This window comes from Populus alba, chromosome 7 (genome assembly GCF_005239225.2).
Source record: "Populus alba chromosome 7, ASM523922v2, whole genome shotgun sequence".
Taxonomy (NCBI): Eukaryota; Viridiplantae; Streptophyta; class Magnoliopsida; order Malpighiales; family Salicaceae; genus Populus; species Populus alba.
The window spans coordinates 10,291,230-10,311,967 of record NC_133290.1 but is presented as its reverse complement, the minus strand read 5'-3'; the positions used below and the strand labels follow the sequence as shown (position 1 = coordinate 10,311,967).

Here is a 20,738-nt window from a genome sequence, read left to right as displayed (position 1 = left end):
TAAATCTAGATTAACCATTTAACAAAGCAAAGTATTAAAGTGAACAAGATAACAAATATAAAACATGTTAGTATCCAACGTTAAGGTCCATGTTAAGTTTATATTATACTTGTTCTTACACCATTAGTGTACCCATTTCACCTTGACATAATTAACTTAGCTAGACATAATAAAAGAAAGAAACATAAATGAGCAAGACAAGAACATAAATGAGAAAGAAGTTAACTAGACAAAGGAAAGGAAATGAAGTGCATAAACTTGATATTAATGAAAGCAAGACATAAGCAATACAAAGAGAGAAAGCAAGAGCATGATCTTGATCTGAACACCAAGATGCCTCAATACATGGTAAGTGCCTCCTTTTATAGGCCACAATTTGGAACTATTGATTTGTTAATTAATTGATAAGTGGGTGGCCACATCTTGACTTGGTAACAATCCTTATCTTCTTGTCTGAACAAGACGTCATTGCTAACATCATAATTTGCCCAGAATCCTCAAGAATGTTCTAGGAAATTGTCTCAGCTTTCCAACAAAAAAAAAGATGAGGTCATTTGGACTTCTAGAACTCAAGATATGGGCTGAACACTAAATAGTGTTTGGGCTGCAGGACAGCTTCGGACTTCTTCGTTGTTCCTTCAATTTGGACTTCAAAACGACCTTTTCAAATCTTGGGCTCCTCATGAAAGTTGTAGGCTTTTGTCTTACCTTTCCATCCATATAAAGTGGACCTAAATCCGAAATCTAGAGCTCCAGATATGATCCAATTACCGAGCAATGTTCCGGTTTGGACTGCACCGACATCTCTTTTCTAAGTTTGGCCATCTCTTTGTCCTTTAACTTTCAATGCTTAAACTCATCAATCAATCCTTTTATTTATGTGATAGTCCTGCATTTAAAATGAGCATTTACCATAAATTAAGGTATCTTATAATATCAAACTTGTTATTATAAAACATGCTTTAGTTAAGGAGTTATTGACACTTCAAGTGCAAAATGATGATATAAAACCTTGATAAACATGCACTTTTAAGTACTAATCACCAGGTCTCCATCTTTAGCAACAACTGCACCAGAACCTAAGCTCTCTAGAGGAGAACCACAATAGATGACCAAAACAGAGGAGAAAGAAGGGAAACAGAAGAAAACCGAGAGAACCAGCAGACTAACAGAGGGGAGGAAAACATACAGAAGAAAACTAAGAGAACCAGCGGATGAATAGAGGAAACCAGATAACAAAACAGGAGGAACAACACAGGGGGCCGAACGAAGAAGTACAAACACAGACATGAGAGAACAGGTGACCCAAGGAAGTTGAAAGAGGAGAAGAATCAGAGGAGGGAGGAGAAACCGAGGGATTCAAAGCAAGCCACTGTCTTTGACTTCGCCTCCTGCACAGGTAAGTTCTTCATTTCCCTTTCCTTTACAATTATAATTGCATGGGTACTGTACATAGGCAAATTTAATTCACTTCTTACCGGTTTGTGCATGCACTTGCGAAGCTTGGTCCTTGAAAAAAAAATCAAACATAAAAAAAAGTATAGTTTTCTTTTCTTAGAAAATTCAATTTTTGTAAATTTATTCACTGATATCAGAATAAAAAAAAGAAGAAAATATACTGATTTTTTTTATAGCTATGAATTTTTACCAACGCCAGATTTGGAATTATTTGAGCTCGAATATTCACTGGCGCCAGAGTCAGGAATATTTAAAGAAATCATCATAGCATAAATTAATAAACATTTAGCATTTTAAGACAAAACCAACAATGCAGTCTGCCTTAGGCAGAATGTTTAAGGGGTGATAATATCTTCCCTTTTACGTAACCAATCCCGAGTCATAGAATCTTTGTTGATAAGTTAGGGTTCCTAGTGACCATAATACTAGGTGGCGACTCCTTAAACAAGACATTTTTCTTAAAAGAACCGGATGCTGGAAATTGGTTCTTTTTCCATAATTCAAGAGAATTATTATTTTGTGGGCCGCCACGATGTCGGGTGCGACAGAATGGCGACTCCGCTGGGGATCTAGGATTAAGCTTTGTCTTTTGTCATATTATTGCTATTTTTTTATTTTGTTTTTTTGTTGTGTTTATTTGTTTATTTTTCCTGTATTTACCGCTTTAGCATGCATCCTTGTTTATGTTGCCATGCATCAGTTTGAGAGCACACATTTTACAACCTAGGATAAGTGGGGAAGTAACGGTACCCCAATGGCTTTAGCCTGGGTAAGACTCGTGAAACCATCCAACTCTCGCTTGATTGTTTACTTGGAAGTGGTTGATATGCCAAACTGATATTACTCAGGACCTCTATCTTCACACTACTTGTAAATCGACCTTTTCATGGACGATCACTGAGCATGCGAGAGACCCTTTGAAAGAATCTCAAAAGAGCAAGATGGTGAAAGAAGAGGATTTGGAAAAATAGACCGCCCTAAAAGAGAGGATAAGGTTAGTTGAGGGAAACCATTTGTGTGACTTAGTGAAAGCTGTTAATATGTGTTTGGTACCTAATGTTGTCATTCATAAGAAGTTTAGGGTGCCAGAATTCATTAAATATTCGGGAACTCAATGCCCTATAACTCATCTTAAAGTATATTGCAACAAAATGGCCAAGGTGGTTGATGATGAGAAACTGTTAATTCATTTCTTCCAAGACAGCTTGAGTGATGCTGCCCTCACTTGGTATATGCGGTTGGACAATACCAAGGTTAAAAAATGGAAAGATTTAGTTGATGCCTTTATGAGGCAATATAAGTTCAATATAGACGTGGCCCCTGATCGGTTAAGCTTGCAAGCTATGGAGAAGAACAACAAGGAGTCCATAAGAGAATACGCCCGGAGATGGAGTGAGATAGCTGCACAAGTTAATCCTCCCATGTTGGAAAAAGAGATGATCAATTTATTTTCCAACACCTTTAAAGCTCCATACTTTGAGTACCTGGTTAGAAGCTCTGCACAACATTTTACTGACCTAGTTGTTATAGCTGAGAGGATTGAACAAGCCATTGGGTTAGGTAAGATTGCTAACCCGACTGAGAAGAAAAGTTTCACTGAAGGTCGTTGCCAAGGCACTTATCATTCATATAGCTAGTTGCTTCACATCGACTCCTAGAAATCAACTATCTTGAAGATAAAGCTATGGTGATATTAGGTCGAGAATGATCTACATTTGATTTCAATTGATTGTTAAAAAGATGCCATGTCGAGGAGAATGAATGATTGAAAGATTCGAGAAATTCCAATCAATGATCGTTAAATGTTTATCCCCTTAATATGTTATCATGCCAATACTCATAGCCCAAGATGTTGTCATAAGTTCTTTGTTGTTGAACTTATTTTCCAAAGTTTCAATGAAAATAATGAGTTTGTCATTCAATTGTGTTGACTATTAAGCTTTATTCATTTTTTCTGAGAGAGTTTTCTTACAAAGACTCATAAACACATCTTTGAAGCCTCGCATGATCTCATAGATGCAATTCATCTCTTTTACCAAAATTAGTTTCCCTATTGGAGTTTTGAAAAATTGATCTGGCATTTTGGTTTCAAAAATAATTTTGATGTTTATTCAAAAACGATATTTTTGACATTCTACTTGTAGAATGACAAGTGAATCAAGCAACTCCTTTATAAAGGTGACCAAACTCTAAACAGAAAAAAGAAAAAAGAAATGAATAAATACCCTTATCCCTTGACTCTTGAATCATGTGTTTTTAAATGTATGAATAATGGTATGTAGTGAACTTGTTGCTCATAACTCATGAATTACATCTTTGCAAAGACTAAACCATCACACTAGATGAGGTCAAAGTTTATTGATCATAGCTGCTTGCACTTGAAATGAGGAAAGGCCATTTTTGTTATTCCTTTCACGTTCTGAAATAAAGTACATCCCTTGCAAGCCCCTTTTGAGCCTGAATAATTTTTCTTTATAAAAAATCTCGACTAAGATCACACCCTACATTGGGGGCAAGTGAAATTTCAATGATCAAGAAGAATGATAAATCTGTGAGAAAGCCAAAAGGCAAAAGAGCCCAAGAAACACAAATGCTAGGGATCATGCCCATATCACAAGAAAAAAAAGTAAGGGGCAAGTGAAATTTCAATGATCAAGAAGGATGATAAAGCCGTTAGAAAGCCAAAAGGCAAAAGAGCCCAAGAAACTCAAATGCTAGGGGGCATGCCCAAATCACAAGAAAAAGTGATAACTAAGATAAAATGAGTATGCTCTAGCAAAGCAATGAAAAAGAAAAAAAGAGGGGCAAATCAAAGAAGAGCAGCAAAAGAAATATGAATGATGCCAAAATTCAAACTATTGATCGTGATCTTCAGTCTTTGAAACCCTGAAACACTCTTTGAGCCTTATATTCTTTTCTTTCATAGCCAAAAACCACAGCCTACATTACGTGCCTATAGAAGTCCTTTCTAATCAAGCAACCAAGCAACCTAGAACAATAAACAATGCTCTCAAAATGCAAAGAACACTTTTTCATAAGATTCATGACATCAAGAATAAACTACTCATTATTATTCATGCTGATAAAAATAAATGTTCAAAAAGAGACAAGTTTTTCTCATATAAAACCTCGAGGTTTTTTCTCGAGCCCTTCACTTTGAAACAAAAGGTCATCTCATGACTGAAGATCTCATTGCCAAACACAAGAGCAAATAACCTTTTTTTCCAAGAAAGAAAATAACCAAGGAGTTGCAAGATTTTAAAAGCAAATTGTTTTAGATTCACATCGAAATAATTTTTGTTTTCAAAATGCAAGATCAAGATTTCAAGATTCATTCTAGACCCATATTCCTTCACCAAACTAAAAATGAGAGAATGACCTTCTAAAACCATTATTTGTCTAAGTCGCTGACAAAGCAAATTAAGGGCAATAACCAGTACAAGGGGGCAACATTGTGTTTAAGGAAAATCTATCATTCCTTATAACAAGACAAAGGGGCATTTTGGTTTATGAAAGACAGTTTGATCCTTTCAACAAGTGATACCGAATGTTTTTAGCAGTGAGACGAGTGGTAATGAATGATCCTCTTAAATTATTTGACGAGTCAAAAAAATCTTTAGCAAGCAAGTGGGTCACGATGGGCACCACAAAGGCTGAGTTGTGTGAACAAATTTGGAAATAGACTTACATGGGCCAACTCAAGTGGGCTAGAAGCCAAGCGACAAAGATGACCCAAATCAGAGATGGCAAGTCCTCATCAGTCAAGCAACGAGAAGAATAAGAAGAAATGGGGGCCTATATTTCAAAACAGATAAATATGCATGCATATCATCTAAAATTTGAGACATTGGACAATGAGTTTCACAAATTTTGTATGAGAAATTTATGGCTGAATCCATCAAGTGGAAGGCCAACTTGAAATGGCCAAAGATTGAAATTGTTGTTGGAAATATTTTTGAGAATTTTTCAACATGGGAAGGCCGCCCATAAGAAATAGGCCATCTGAAAAATCTTCGTGCTTTTCCACCTCTCTTGAGCGCCTTTGAGCCCTCACTTCCCCCTTCGAATGCCTTTGAGCACTCACCATCCTCCTCGAGTGCCTTTGAGCACTTGCCTTCCTTTCGAGTGCCTTTGAGCACTCGTCTTCCTTCTCGAGCGCCTCTGAGCCCTCGCTTTCCTCTTTAAGTGCCTTTGAGCACTAGCTTTCCTCTTCGAGTGCCTCTGAGCCCTCGCCCTCCTCTTAGAGCGCCTTTGAGCGCTTTTCGCTTCTCTTCGAGTGCCTTTGAGCACTCGCCTTCCTCCTCGAAGGCCTCCGAGCCTTCGCTTTCCTCTTCGAGTGCCTTTGAGCACTCGCCTTCCTCTTCAAGTGCCTCTGAGCACTCGCTTTTCCCTTCAAGTGCCTTTGAGCACCAGTGCCTCTGAGCACTCGCTTTCGCCTTCAAGTGCCTTTGAGCACCAGTGCCTCTGAGCACTCGCTTTTCCCTTCAAGTGCCTTTGAGCACGAGTGCCTCTGAGCACTCGCTTTCGCCTTCAAGTGCCTTTGAGCACCAGTGCCTCTGAGCACTCGCTTTTCCCTTCAAGTGCCTTTGAGCACGAGTGCCTCTGAGCACTCGCTTTCGCCTTCAAGTGCCTCTGAGCACTCGCTTTTCCCTTCAAGTGCCTCTGAGCACGAGTGCCTCTGAGCACTCGCTTTTCCCTTCAAGTGCCTCTAAGCACTCGCTTTCGCCTTCAAGTGCCTCTGAGCACTCGCTTTACCCTTCAAGTGCCTTTGAGCACCCGCTTTCCTTTTCAAGTGCCTTTGAGCACTCACCTTCCTCCTCGAGTGCTTTTGAGCACTCACTTTCACCTTCAAGTGCCTTTGAGCACTCATTTTTCTTCTTGGAGCGCCTTGAGCACCTCATTTTCTTCTCGAGAAGTGCCTTTGAGCAGTCCGCTTTCCTTTTTTTCGAGCCACCTTTGAGCGCTCGCTTTCCTTTTTGAGTGCCTTTGAGCACTCGCTTTCCTCTAGGAGTGCCTTTGAGCACTCGTTTTCTTTTTCAAGTGCCTTTGAGCACTAGTGCCTCTGAGCACTCGCTTTCCCCTTCAAGTGCCTTTGAGCACTCACCTTCCTCCTCGAGTGCCTTTGAGCACTCTCTTTCCTCTAGGAGTGCCTTTGAGCACTCGTTTTCCTTTTCAAGTGCCTTTGAGCACTCACTTTTCTCTTCGAGGGCTTTTGAGTCCTCATTTTCTTTTCGAGCGCCTTTGAGCACTCACTTTTCTCTTCGAGGGCTTTTGAGTCCTCATTTCCTTTTCGAGCGCCTCTGGGCCCTCGCTTCCTTTTGAGTGCGCCTTTGAGCCCTCATTTTCCTTTTTTTTTTCTTTCACTTGGGTAGGTCACCTACCACAATAAGACCACTTCTAAAAAAAACACAAAAAACAAAAAAGCAAAAAAATAGGTCGTGCTTCTAAATGGCTTGTTTCTTGATTTCTACATCTTCTGTAAAGGGTCGTGTGTCAATCTACTGCTTTCAAAGTTTTCAAGACTTGAAAAAAGGGGGGGGGGTTCTTTTTTCTCTATACTTGTCTTTATAAATTTACTACGCAACTAAGACATAAAAAGAAAATGAAATTTTCCAATATCTTTGCATAATAAATATTATAAAGAGGGGGCAACTGTTTATAACCTAAATTTTTGACTATTTTTATTTTAATTATTATTATTATTACTTATTTTATTTATTGAAAAGGATAAAAAAATTGATGGAAAAAAATAATAATGATGATAGGAAGAAAACAAGCAAAAATGAAATAAATGAAGAATGAAGCTTAAATTTTGGGTTTAAGGGGCAATATGAATGGAAGTTTTTGGGGTTTAAATTAAACTTTGGAATTAATCTAATCAAGCTTGGAATTAATTTATTTAAATCCAATTAAGGGTTTAATTGGATGATTGATAAAATTTTTTAGACTTAATTAAGTTGAAATTATTTAAATTCATACCAATCAAAGGGATTTTGAATTGGAGAATTAATAAGGGTTTTGAGACTTAATTAAGCTTGAAATTAAATTTAATTTAATCCAATCAGGGACTTAATTGAAAGATATTATCAAAAGTTTGAGGTTTAATTGGGGTCTAAATTGCAAAAATTAAAAATCTAAGGACCATTTTGAAATGACGTCGAAATGCAAGGGGTCCAATTACAATTTAAACGAGGGTTTATTACAAAAACTTTTAAAAGTTCAAGGGCCAAATGAAAAATAACCATTAAACACCAAAAAAACGGTGGCCAGTTTCTCAGCACTGTTCATCTTCTTCAAACTCTTCAGCTGCCGGCCGCACCATTACTTGCATAACAGTCAATTGGAGTTACCTGGTAACGGGTGGAATGCTGTGGCTATAAAGCTGGAGAAAACAAGGAATCAAGGGACGAAAAAAGAAAGGAAGGAGTAAAAACACATCAGAAAAAAAAAGATAAAAACAAAGGGGGGCGGACCGAACCCTATACCAGGCTTTGCGCCCCCTTAGGCTTTTTTTGGGGGCTTTTCTTCTCCAGCCTCAATCTCTTCCCCCGTCAGACACTTTTCACTCTCAATCTCAACCCCTAGGAGCTGCAATCTCCTCATCGAGAAAAGAGCAATCACACGGGGAAAATCATTGTGCACAGCCACCTCATCTCACACACTAAAAAAAGCATAGTGTTTTCACTTCTCCTTACATGGAACCGTCATGTTTCTCTCGGTGTCGCCAGAACGGAAGAAACCCTCGTCTTCTCTTCCCCCCATAGACTACATAATTGACAATCATCCATCAACAACGACATTCCCAGCCAGGGTAGCCGAAAGGGCATGCTTCCTTACAATGCACAGCTGATCAAACCGTCAGCTCTTCGTCATGTCAACAACAACATCTCATCCAGTGTGCAAACTGCTTCTTCCTCAGGTTTGACAGTTTCTGCAGCAGTCCACCAAACGCAGCTTCTTTTGTTTCATTCGTTCTCCACAGCATCGTGACCCTCGCAAATTGACGGTCCTCTTTCAGCAATGCAAACAAACAGCTGCATGTTCATCTCCTGTGTGTTAGCTGCTATTTTCAGTAGCCGCGGACCACAACCACAACAGCAAGCTTCCTTCCTTCGGTCCAGCACTCCGAGTATGCCAGGTCTCCATCTTCAGCAACAACTGCACCAGAACCTGAGCTCTCTAGAGGAGAACCACAATAGATGACCAAAACAAAGGAAAAAAGAAGGGAAATGGAAAGAAAAACCGAGAGAACCAGCAGACTAACAGAGGGGAGGAAAACATACGGAAGAAAACTAAGAGAACCAGCGGATGAATAGAGGAAACCAGATAACAAAATAGGAGGAACAACACAGGGGGCCGAACGAAGAAGTACAAACACAGACATGAGAGAACAGGCGACCCAAGGAAGTTGAAAGAGGAGAAGAATCAGAGGAGGGAGGAGAAACCGAGGGATTCAAAGCAAGCCACTGTCTTCGACTTCGCCTCCTGCACAGGTAAGTTCTTCATTTCCCTTTCCTTTGCAATTATAATTGCATGGGTACTGTACATAGGCAAATTTAATTCACTTCTTACCGGTTTGTGCGTGCACTTGCGAAGCTTGGTCCTTGAAAAAAAAATCAAACATAAAAAAAAGTATAGTTTTCTTTTCTTAGAAAATTCAATTTTTGTAAATTTATTCACTGATATCAGAATAAAAAAAAAGAGAAGAAAATATACTGATTTTTTTTTTATAGCTATGAATTTTTACCAATGCTAGAGTTGGAATTATTCGAGCTCGAATATTCACTGGCGCTAGAGTCAGGAATATTTAAACAAATCATCATAGCATAAATTAATAAACATTTAGCAATTTAAGACAAAACTAACAATTGCAGTCTGCCTTAGCAGAAAATGTTTTTAAGGGGTGATAATATCTTCCCTTTTATGTAACCAATCCCGAGTCATAGAATCTCTGTTGACCAGTTAGGGTTCCTAGTGACCATAATACTAGGTGGCGACTCCTTAAACAAGACATTTTCCTTAAAAGAACCGGATGCCGGAAATTGGTTCTTTTTCCATAATTCAAGAGAATTATTATTTTGTGGGCCGCCTCGATGTCGGGTGCGACACCCATCATCATGATAAAAAAGACAAGTTTTATTGGGGTTGTATACTTGCGTCACTCTTTATGAGAGAGGGGTATTTCACAAATTCTTTTTCTTTAATGACAACCAATATCTCAATTGCTCGTGGTTGTCAAAGATGTGATCATGAGCTTAAAGAATTTCAGTCAATCACGAATGAATTCCTCTATGTTCCTTTTTGAATGCCATAAGGTTTGTTAAGAGACCAATGATGTTTGGGAAGATCCTGTTTATCTATTGTTGGAATTGAGGATGTTCCTTACCTGATCATTGTTGGTTTTTTTGGAACATGGTGAGACAATATTTAGTGATGGTGCCATGGTCTGCTTTTGCGTGAGCTAATAATATATATATATATATATATATATATATATATATATATATATATGACATTTTTATTATGGATGCACACTCAGATTATTATGGATTTTTAATAGTTAAGTGATGATTCTTCCTTTAACTAGATCATTTGCCGATGTTGTGCTGCTGGTTAGATCAATTTTTTTAACGTAAGAAGAAAAAAATATCTAATCGTTGCTAACGTGTTTTCTAATAAAAACACTCAATCATAAACTCAAAATATGATACATATCAGAAGATATATTTTTAAAATATTGATACAACAACATATTAAATGATATTTGTTTTTGAAGTATTGAAATGACGACATATTGGATTAAACCAAGCTAACCTACCAAACTTTTAAATCAGGTCATGAGATTAAGACAACTCCATATAAAGCATGTCATAACCTATTTTTAGGTTACTCCCCAAATTCATTTCTTTTTCTTAAAAAAAAAAAACACAAAACAATGTCGTTTTAAGCAACATTGCTCTTCTTCTTTCCTTGGACGTGCAGCAGCGGAAGAAGAAGCGTTTTTTCAAATCTTCTTTTCCCGCCAACTCTTTCTCACTCTGCCCCCTGAAATAACCCATACCCTACTACCATTATGGAAGAAATACAAGACTCATGCTTGGCCACCATATCTTGCCACCATTATGGAAGAAACAAAAGACTCATGCTTGGCCACCATAATGGAAGAAACAGAAGACCCGTGCCCGACCACTATACCCTGCGCTTGGATAGGGTAGGGTGACCTCTCCCCCAGCCTCCTATAAATACAGAGGGAGAATCGGAGAAAAAAAAGGGGGGCATTTTTTAAGAAAGAAAGGAATGAAAGAGAAATAGAGACCGAAGAGGAAACAAAGGAAACATAAACGAAAAAGAAAGGAAACAAATAGAGAGCAAAAACAGAGAGTAGAGAGAGAGAGAGAGAGAGAGAGAGAGAGAGAGAGAGAGAGAGAGAGAGAAGGAGATTGAATGAAAAAAAGGAACAACCATAACAAAGAAATAGAAAAGAAAAAAAAAAAGGAAACAGAGAAAGAACACCCATTGGTGGCCATTGTTTTTTTTCTTCTAACCACCGTGAACTACAACCATTCTTCCTCTTTGCCATCACCAGCAACACCTTGAGCAACCGCCAGGTAAGCCTCTACTTCTCGTCTTCTTCTTCTTCTTCTTCTTCTTCTTCACCAGTGCTTCTCCACTATTTTGAATGAATAGTGGAGCGTGAATTAATTTACTCTCCATTGTTCATGTTGCATGTGAACAGTGGAGAGCTGCTCCACTGTTCACCAGGCCGAACAACGTAGGCTAAAAAGAAAAAAAAATAACTTCTGGGTTGATGCAAATCTGGTATTTTTTAATAGTCGGTTTTTTGCCAAAACATTGCAAAATGATTTACACACAAAAAAAACAAAAAAAAAAAGTCTTGTTTTTATACATACGACCAAGTCTCTCAAAAGATAAAAAAATCATATTGTATTTTCATACAAATTTATTTTTCAAAAATAGATATTAGCATGCATTTTGAGTTTAATAACTAGTTTATTAAAGCCACGAGAACTAGGCTAATATTTTTAAAATTCTAATTTTTTCTTTTAATATCTGAGATTACAAACTTATACGCAAGACATATTTATAATAAAAGTTAATTCTTTTTGTTAACATTAGAATGATTAGGTTTTAACTAATAAGATAAGAATCTCACTCTGGAGGAATTTTCTTAAACTATAGGCGGATCAACAATTACAAATATAATAACACCTTAGCATATTTGGAGCTTACCTTAGATATGACGTATTTGGAGTGCTAATACCTTTCAATTACATAACCAGTTCCCGTGCCCGTGCCCAATATTTGAGACCAATTAGGGTTTGTAATAACAAAAAAACTAGGTAGCAACTCCCATTTTCTTTTTTCATTGATACAAGACAAGGAATAATTGTCTCCCCTGTTTTCTCGATACTCCAAACAAATAAAGTGGAAGATTGCCGCAACGCTGCACACGTGTGACAAAGTAAATAAAAAATAATACGAAGCCCAATTTCTAATCAATCTAACGTTGAAGGATGAAATCAAAGAGAAAATAAATTAAAAAAAGAAAAAAAACAAAGTCAACTCGGGCTAATCTGTTAAACTAGTGACCTGGGTTATAAGGCCAGCATAAAAAAAATATGAAGCTCCATTTCCAACAAATCAAATGTTAAGGGTTGTAATGGAGAAAAAATAAAATCCATAAGACCAAGATAACTCCACATAACACAAATTGAAAACAAAATTACAAAGTCTAATTTCCAAACAATCTAATATCAAAAGATGAAAATGAAAAAAAAACCTAAATAAAAAAGATTGATTTGTTGAGGGTGAATTTTTTTTTCTAAAAAACTATTCAATTAAAAAAGGACAAAAAATGAACTGAGTTAACCTAGGTAAATCCGTCAAATACAAGACCAAGGTCATGAGAGCATAATAACCCCATGAAAAGCAACTAAAAAACATTATGAAGCCCAATTAAAAAACATTCAATTAAAAAAGGATTAAATTATAAATAGAGTCAACTTGAGTCAACCTGCCAAACTAGTGACCCGGGTCATCAGATTGAGATAATCTCATAGAAAATATATATAAAAAATGATATTCAAATGGCCATTCACATCTTGAATTAGCTTCTTGAGATACTATTGGTAGTCTTGATTTTTTACTTTATCCAACATTTAAACTATCAATCGTGTGTCTGGCAACGTCATTTCATGAAATTTTAATTTTTTCTTTCAAGTTAATTTTTTTTATTTTTTTATTTTAGATTGTTTTGATGAACTAATGTTAAAATTATTTTTTTAAAAAATATTATTTTGATGTATTTCTAAGTAAAATTATTTTAAAAAAGCAACCTCTACTAGAAATCAGTACATAAACTTCTTTTCTAAGAACCACATCAATTACATCACATAAATTTGCTATAACAACAATTAATAATATTGTGATCCCAATCAGACAAGTACTTTGATCTACATCTTAATTCTATGTGCAATTTGTCAATAATTTTACTTTAAGATATCATAAGAGCATTAAATCAGTTTTATAAGTAGGGGAGGGAGGAGTGGTGAGCAAAAAAATATAGAGATCATGTGGATAGCATGAGTCTAGCTAACCCATTTAATGTTTGACTTTGTCTTCTTTTAGTTGATTATCTAGACAATTTTTATGTTATTTTTTGAGACTAAAGTGATGTTTTGTGCATATAAAATATTATTTTCTATATCTATTAGGATATATAAAAGTTGGACCCGAATGACTTATTAGAAATTCATTCATAAAGTTTATTTGCTCATTAAGTGTTTATTTTTTTAGGATGTAATATATTATAATACATGAAAGGAAGTATTTAATTATAAAGTGTGACCACTATGATTCACATGTTGTATTCTTAATTCAAGTATGAGTGTTTCCACTTACTAGATATTTTAAACTCTATAAAAATATTGTTACTTTTCAAGTGGTGTCAAATGAGCCAAGTAAAAAATATTAGAAAAATATTTTTAGTTGGCCCCATAGGTCATATAAATTTTAAATTAAGTGCGAAGTAAGGCTTATATCCCATTGGAATCTAGTAATAGATCAACAACATCCAAAAGTTAGGTTATATATAAAGGGTTTTTAGTCTAGCTAAATCTTTTTGATGAAAAGTCTGTGTTTTCTATCAACATATAGTAACCCTAAAGTTTTACATTGATTTGAAATATGTTTGTTTATTTTAAACAGCACATAGATTTTTAGACAATTATTTCAATACTTAATCAATCATGGTAAGAGATATATATCCTTTTAATATTCCGCTATGTTTATATGTTTAACACATTAAAATTTATCTTACACAAGCATTTTTTCTAAAAATGCACAATTTTTGGAATGGAAAAGAAACAGTTGTGGTATGCTATCTTGTAAAGAAATTTGTGAAATCATTTATTCCAAGCATTTATTTCTATGACTTTGAAGAGTTCAATTCAGCCTGTAAATTTTGTATCAAGTTTTCTTGGTGAAAGAATATGACATGGTATCATGTAATTGGTATTTTATTAAATGTGATTAAGATCTACAACTCATGAATAAAATCTTTTATTTATAATAGATATCACATTATTTAGTAAGCAAAACTTAGTAAAATAAAAAATAAAATTCAATACCACCAGCAATACCCAAAAAATCATTACCTTTATATGACAGAAAAAAATTAGATATATTTAGATGTTAAATGCTAAGAATGTACTTGTACTTAACCTAGATTGATATTAACGTAACCTCTCTTAAAAAAAGCATGCCACACTTTATTAAAGTAGGCTATTACAAATAGCATACGAGAGAGAGGAGTAGAACATTAATGTCTCGCATTTTATCACAGAAAGCATTGAGCAAGTACTTATTTCTTACTGAAAGCACACACACACACACACACACACACACACACATATATATATATATATATATATATATATATATAGACACACACACACACATACACAAATGCATAAACACACAAGGTATGAGAGATTATTAATTATGGTACGTGCTATCTCTCACACCGATGGTTTCTTTGGCATGACATGTGGGAGCTCAATATCTTAGCTTTGAAGGGGTATTTTCTCCACGAACAATAAACTGATGCGACCTTTCAAGCACGATGCATTTGTGTAGGCGTCGTTGCTCTCATAAACGACGTCTGTTGCACGTGCATTGTTAACACACACGTTAAGGAGATTCATGGAGATGGCAGTGGGCTTCAAGCAGTCTTCGTTAATGTCCTTCCATGCATCTGCACATGTTTTCTGAAGCTCTTTAACTGCCTCGTTCATGGAGACTCCATATTCTTTCATGTAGCATTCAATTGCAGAAGCACAGTGCTCCCTCTTTTGTTCAAACTTCACATATGATCGAGCAAGGATGTTATAATAATCATTTTTCTCTCCATAAAAACAATAAATTATAATGCTGAATTTCGGAAAAGTAATTATACCTCGTGGGTCACTATGTCATTCATAAGGCGGAGAAACAAGCATCCTGCCTCGGAGATTTTTGCTTTACTTGTTAACCATTCCAGTTCTTCGATTCTTGCAGTCTCAACTACGAAGAATACTGTCGTCGTTGCCATAAAACCAATCGAGATTTTTCCATTGCGCACATACTCCTTCAATGGCGGCACAAAACGATCTTGACACCATTGAGCCTCGACTATGTAGGATCTTATCATCTCTTTCATCTGGTCGATAGTATTTACAACAAAAAGAAAAGTAACATAGTATGCTTTCAGTGGATATTTATGTTATAGTATGCAGACCAGTAAAGAATTTCAGTGGATATTTATGTTATAGTATGCAGACCTGTAAAGAATTTAGTGGTGGGCAGTATACTTAGATAGAACGATCGAAGAGGACTTGAGGACAACATGAGAGAAAAGACTCCAAGAACGACACCGGAAAAAAGAAACTAAATCTTACCGGAAAAAAGAACTGAATCTTACCTCCTCCTTCACATAATTGACAGCAGTAAAGGATTTTCCGTTCTTGCTAACTTCATTTGCAACGTCATCAAAATAACTTAAGAGAGCCCTGTAAAGAACTTTCATGGAATCCGTGGGTAGCTGATCGATGGCATCGATATTGCATCTGGAATGTTTTGAGAAATTAACCTTTGTAATTCAACAATACAAAGAACCCGTATCACACGATTTTTAGAGAGTAAATCTTGTTTTTAAGTTATATTTTAAGTGTGAAATAACTCAAAACAACATATTAAAAGAAGAGAGTTAGCATAAGTTAGAATTATTAAGTCAAAGATAAAATATACTTTTGATTAAAGTTAAATCTCAACTCAATTTCATATCTTTTGAACTTAAGTAAAAAATTATTTGTAGCCAATAATATTATTTATGATTTTTTTTTCTAATCATTTCCATTGCAATATTTACTTAATTGTCAAAAATTTCTGAGAGTTGGTGATTTTTTTTTTATTGTTTTAGCAGTTATTTTAAGATTTTATTTTATTTTATTTTGTCACGATGTTTAAGAAGAATTGTAATATCTTTTTGAAAAAAAAAAACTTTCCTTCGTGACCCCAATGTTTTAAAATATTAAATTTGGTTTTTATATTTTATTTTTTCTTACAAAATAAGTCCGTACAAAAAATAAATAGTCATACTTGGATTCGGTGGCCATTTGGAATTGCTTTTTGAGTGTTTTATAATTTTTTTCATTTAAAAATATATTAAAATATTTATTTTTTAATTTTTTTGATTTATAACATAACACATGAAAATAATAAAAAAATTAAAAAATTAATTAGTTTAATATTTTTTCAAACCAAATATATTTTGGAAACGTAGTTTCAACCACAATGTTGGTTAAATGATATTTTTAAAAATTATTTGGTTATGCTATTAAAGATTATTTAAAATTAATTATGATGATCGGTATATATAAAAAACTAAAAATTAAAAAAAAAAACAATTTAATTAGTTGTAGCTAGTATACATTATTTAATAATAATAAAGATATATAGTTGAGGTGTGCGCAAGCTGACCCGGACACCCACGTTAAACTAAAAAAAACTAAAAAAAAAAGAAAGATATATAGTCTCCTAAAATATTTTAAATTAACCGTACATAAAAATATTTTTTCACAATATGATCCAGGCATAAGATAATAAGAAAAACATTTTGTGAAAACATATTTTTTACGAAAATATGGAAATCTAATGAAAAACAAATAAATCAAACCTGATAACAGCGTTGGTAAAAAGTTGAAGTTCTTCATACGTAGAATACGCATCATAAGTGTCGTCTATGACGGTGATCAAAGCTCCAAGCTTTGTGGACAAGATCCGAGCAAGAGCATACTGAGGCTCAAAGTGCATTGAATTGACCCAAAAATACATCTCAACAATTCTGTCCCTTGCATAAGGCAACTCTTCAACCAAATTCAAGTCTTTCCACCAGCTGAAATATAAATAATAACTTCAAATTCAGTCCAGTGATGCTCATCGTTGCAAGATGGAGATAAAAATGGCAGCTCTCTACTTTGATTCTAACTTTTACAGAAAAGAAAAATCGCACCCCCTTCTCATTATAAAGTAAATTTACCTTGAGAGAGTGCTTAGCTCTTGCTGGTGCAGTAACTGTACCCTGTTGAAATCTAGTTTTGCAAATTTAAGCAAAGTTTCGTTTCGAAAATCTTCTTCTTCGTAAAAAGAGATGTATTCCCTGGCGTCGAGTCTCTGAACGGTTTTGTGGATCGGTCGGATCAGAGCATACTTAATGTGTCTTCCAAGACGAGGGCCTGACCGCGTTGCCAAGGACTCCAGGTTTGTCCTTGAAAACTCCAAGGCTTCATCTAAGATTTGCTCTCCATTGACACTCAAATGGGCAGCTTCGTGCAAGCTAAGATTGCCTTTCAAATCACTGGTAATGGTTTTCTTGAACTCACCATTGGTGTCCTTGAAGTTCTTGAACACATCTGATGCAGACACAGTAATCAATACATATACATATAACACTACTCCCATACATGAATCCATGCATGGAACTAATGAAGAAATGCAAGATGCTTAGGTCGTTACCAGAAGACACTTTGCATCCATATTGCCTTAGAACTCGAAATAAAAGTGCAACAGTGTGGAGATCGTGGTCGTTATTTTCAAGAAGATTGGGAAGGGCATCATGAACATAATCTACTTGATCTTCAATCTCAGTTTCAAAGTGATACGATACACCGAGGCGGCATAGCAGGTTGATAAACTCAACGTTTTCGACGGGATCCTTTTTAGAAGCCATTAACATGGCCATCACAATACTTTTCAACTCTTCTACTTGTCTATTGTATGATTCGAATTCCTGCGGGCAAAGTAAAAGTTCCAGTCGTCAGCATCACACAGATTGTCATGTTGTTTAATAGAAGAAGGAGATCTGACAGAGTGTTTGTTAGTGTTTTGAGCTAGCTTCATTATACTAGGTTAATTATATTTCAACAAATTAAAGCATGCTGTATTTTATTTTTGTATGATGAACTAGTATTTGTGACAAATTAAGCAAAAATAAAGCCTACATGAGATTAGGATATTACAAACGATAAAGGATTTGATTACCATTTCTGGGAACGAAAACGAAACGAAGCTAAAACCCCATTCTGTGGGAGGGAAGTCAGCCAATGGACGGAAGTTCTGCATACTGTTTGCCGGTAAATCTGTCTGCAATGCCATCTTAGATGCCTACTGTTTCTTGATTTTGGTTAAGTGTCCGGCGAACATAGTAGCATGTAACCTCACTTTATAGGACCACTTTGGTTGGTCAAAAACTCAGCTTAGGCCCTGATACTATTGGCCAGTCCTCATCTATTATTACTTTTTTATTGAAATCTTATAGCTCTTCATTTCAACGACTAAGACCCTAATTATTTTGGTCAGGGTCCGGCTGCCTGACCAAGTAATTGTTTTTCTGCAGACAAGGAGCAGTAATCAAGGTAGATCTATGAGGATACAGATGTACTATTTTCTTTTTTATACTATTTTCTTTTTTATAAACAAGGAGCCGCCTTAGTTTTCTTAGATTCGTTCAGACCTTAATTATCTTATTTGACTGGGAGATCGATCAGATACTCCGCATGTCTACACTTGAAATGATATGTTTCTCTTCTTTTAGAGTTTATTTTTTATTTAATTATATAATTGTCGCACCCGACATTGCGGCGGCCTAAAAAATTAAATCTTTAAAAGAATAGATTTCTAGCATCCTGTTCTTTAATGGGGAAGTGTCTTGTTTAAGGAGTCGCCACCTAATATTATGGTCACTAAGAACCCTAACTGGTCAACATAGATTATTTGGTTCGGGACTAGTTACGTAAAAGAGAAGATATTATCACCTCTTAAACGTCCTGCTTGAGACAGGCTGCATTGCTAGTTTCATCTTAAATTGCTAAATGTTTATTAGTTTATACTATGAAAATTTACGTATAATATTCCTGGCTCTGGCACCAGTGAATATTAAACTACGAATAATTCCAACTCTAGTGTTGGTAAATATTACGTAGCTATAAAATAAATTTGGATCAATATTTTTATTTCTGACTCTGGCGTCAGTGAATAAAAAAATAAAAATAAATTTATTTTTACGCATGCATATATTTTTTTATTTTTTATTTTTTAGCTAAATAAAACAAATAAAAATAATATAAATTTAAACCGGTATTTTTATTCCTGACTCTAGCGCCAGTGAATAAACCAATAAATTTACATTATTTTATTCGTGCATACACATTTTTTATTATTTTTATTCCTGACTCTGGCGTTAGTAAATAAACCAATAAATTTATATTATTTTTATTTATGCATACACATTTTTTTGTTATTTGTTTTCTACTTTTTTTATTTTTCTGCTTTTTATTGTTTTTTTTTTGGGCACCCGCTGTCACTGCTTCAATGGAGAAGAGAAAAAAAAACTCTAGGTGCTGGGTTTGAACTGAAAGACTTCCACAGTTGAAGACAAAGCTACTGCTCATGCTTTGAAAACCTGCTATTGTTGTAAGAGCGCATGCGGGACGGCTCACAATATGGCATAAATGAAGATGATGTGTTGGAGAAGAAGAAGTTGCACCACTAATTTACTGGTGCGGTCGTTGCTGGTGCAGAAGGAGAAAGCTTGTTGCTGTTGCCAGGGGAATTAATCTTGTTTTCTTTGCAGTTCACGACTGAGAAGACCAAATGTCATTGCAACGGTGTTGCTGGAATGAATATTAATTGGGGGCTGCTACGGGAAGAAGATAGGAAAAAGCTGGGGGGAGGGGGCAGCGGCGCCGCCTTTTTTTTATTTTTACTAAATGTCTTTTTTAATTTTTTGTAGGATTTCTGGGAACGGCCTTCTCATAAAGTTTTTTTCTTTTAGGGTTTTTTTTAATCATCCCTCCCCTTTCTTTCTCTTTTTTGCATAGACTGGAATCAATTTTTATAGTGCAAGAGTCCTATCACTTGTAAGAAGTAAAGTCTCAATCAAACTCATTTTTTTTTTTGAAATTCAAATTAGAATCGAATTCAAAATCAGACAACTTTTATTATCTTGAAAATAAGGATTATTTCGAAAGTAAGGATTATCTCAAAGATAAGAATAGAATGATAAAAACATATTATAGTCTTTAATTTTCACACAAGTTGACAAATCACACTTTTCATCGAAATAAGTCTCTGATATTTTAATTTTACATTTTAAACCCTTTAAAAATTAAATTAAAAGCCAATGAGCTAAAATTGGGTTATGACAATAATAATAAAACAAATGCTTAAAGGGAAGGGAATTAATAAAACCATGGATTTTTTTTATAATCAAAATATTTTTTATGTGATTTCTATTTTGATTTGACAATAAATAATTTATGATTTATTTAACAAAAAGTATAAATAATAATTTAATCAATTTTTTTAATAAAAACTTAATTTTTTATTCATGTATCTCATTTTCTTTTAACCAAAACTTATTCTTTCTTATAAAAAAATATTATTTTTTAAATAAAAATTTAGCTTGATCATCGGAGTAAATTTCGATTCAAAATTGAAAGATCATGAATCTATCATGCATCTATATATATAACCATAAATCTAAGAAAAATAAATAAAATTTTTATAATAAAAATTAAAAATAAATAAATATTTTATTCTCATTCAAAAATAATGATCAAATTATTTTAAAAATTATGCATATTAGTTTAATAAATAGTTATTTATAAAATAATTGTTAATATCATTATAAAAATATGCATGTGTCATTGATCGGTCCGTGA

At 34.7% G+C, this 20,738-nt stretch overlaps 1 protein-coding gene across 1 annotated transcript; it reads right to left on the bottom strand.

Annotated features, from left to right (window-relative positions):
* Window positions 1–14,228: 14,228 nt before the first annotated feature.
* Window positions 14,229–18,220, bottom strand: LOC118049620 (probable terpene synthase 6). The gene is made up of 7 exons (XM_035059662.2): window positions 18,058–18,220; window positions 17,533–17,806; window positions 17,057–17,429; window positions 16,694–16,912; window positions 15,440–15,584; window positions 14,936–15,178; window positions 14,229–14,840 (listed from the first exon to the last, which is right to left on the bottom strand). Exons 1-7 carry the CDS (start codon window positions 18,169–18,171, stop codon window positions 14,544–14,546), a joined length of 1,665 nt encoding a protein of 554 aa, XP_034915553.1. The 5' UTR covers window positions 18,172–18,220; the 3' UTR covers window positions 14,229–14,543.
* Between the last annotated feature and the right edge of the window lie 2,518 nt (window positions 18,221–20,738).

Bases quoted from the DNA above. Each gene is read 5' to 3' on its own strand.
- LOC118049620 (XM_035059662.2), bottom strand. From the start codon at position 18,171: ATGGCATTGCAGACAGATTTACCGGCAAACAGTATGCAGAACTTCCGT. The intron at 16,913-17,056 runs GTAAATTTACTT...TTTATATTTCAG, and splicing joins GAGCTAAGCACTCTCTCAAG to CTGGTGGAAAGACTTGAATT. The intron at 15,585-16,693 runs GTTTGATTTATT...AAAACATTCCAG, and splicing joins TTTACCAACGCTGTTATCAG to ATGCAATATCGATGCCATCG.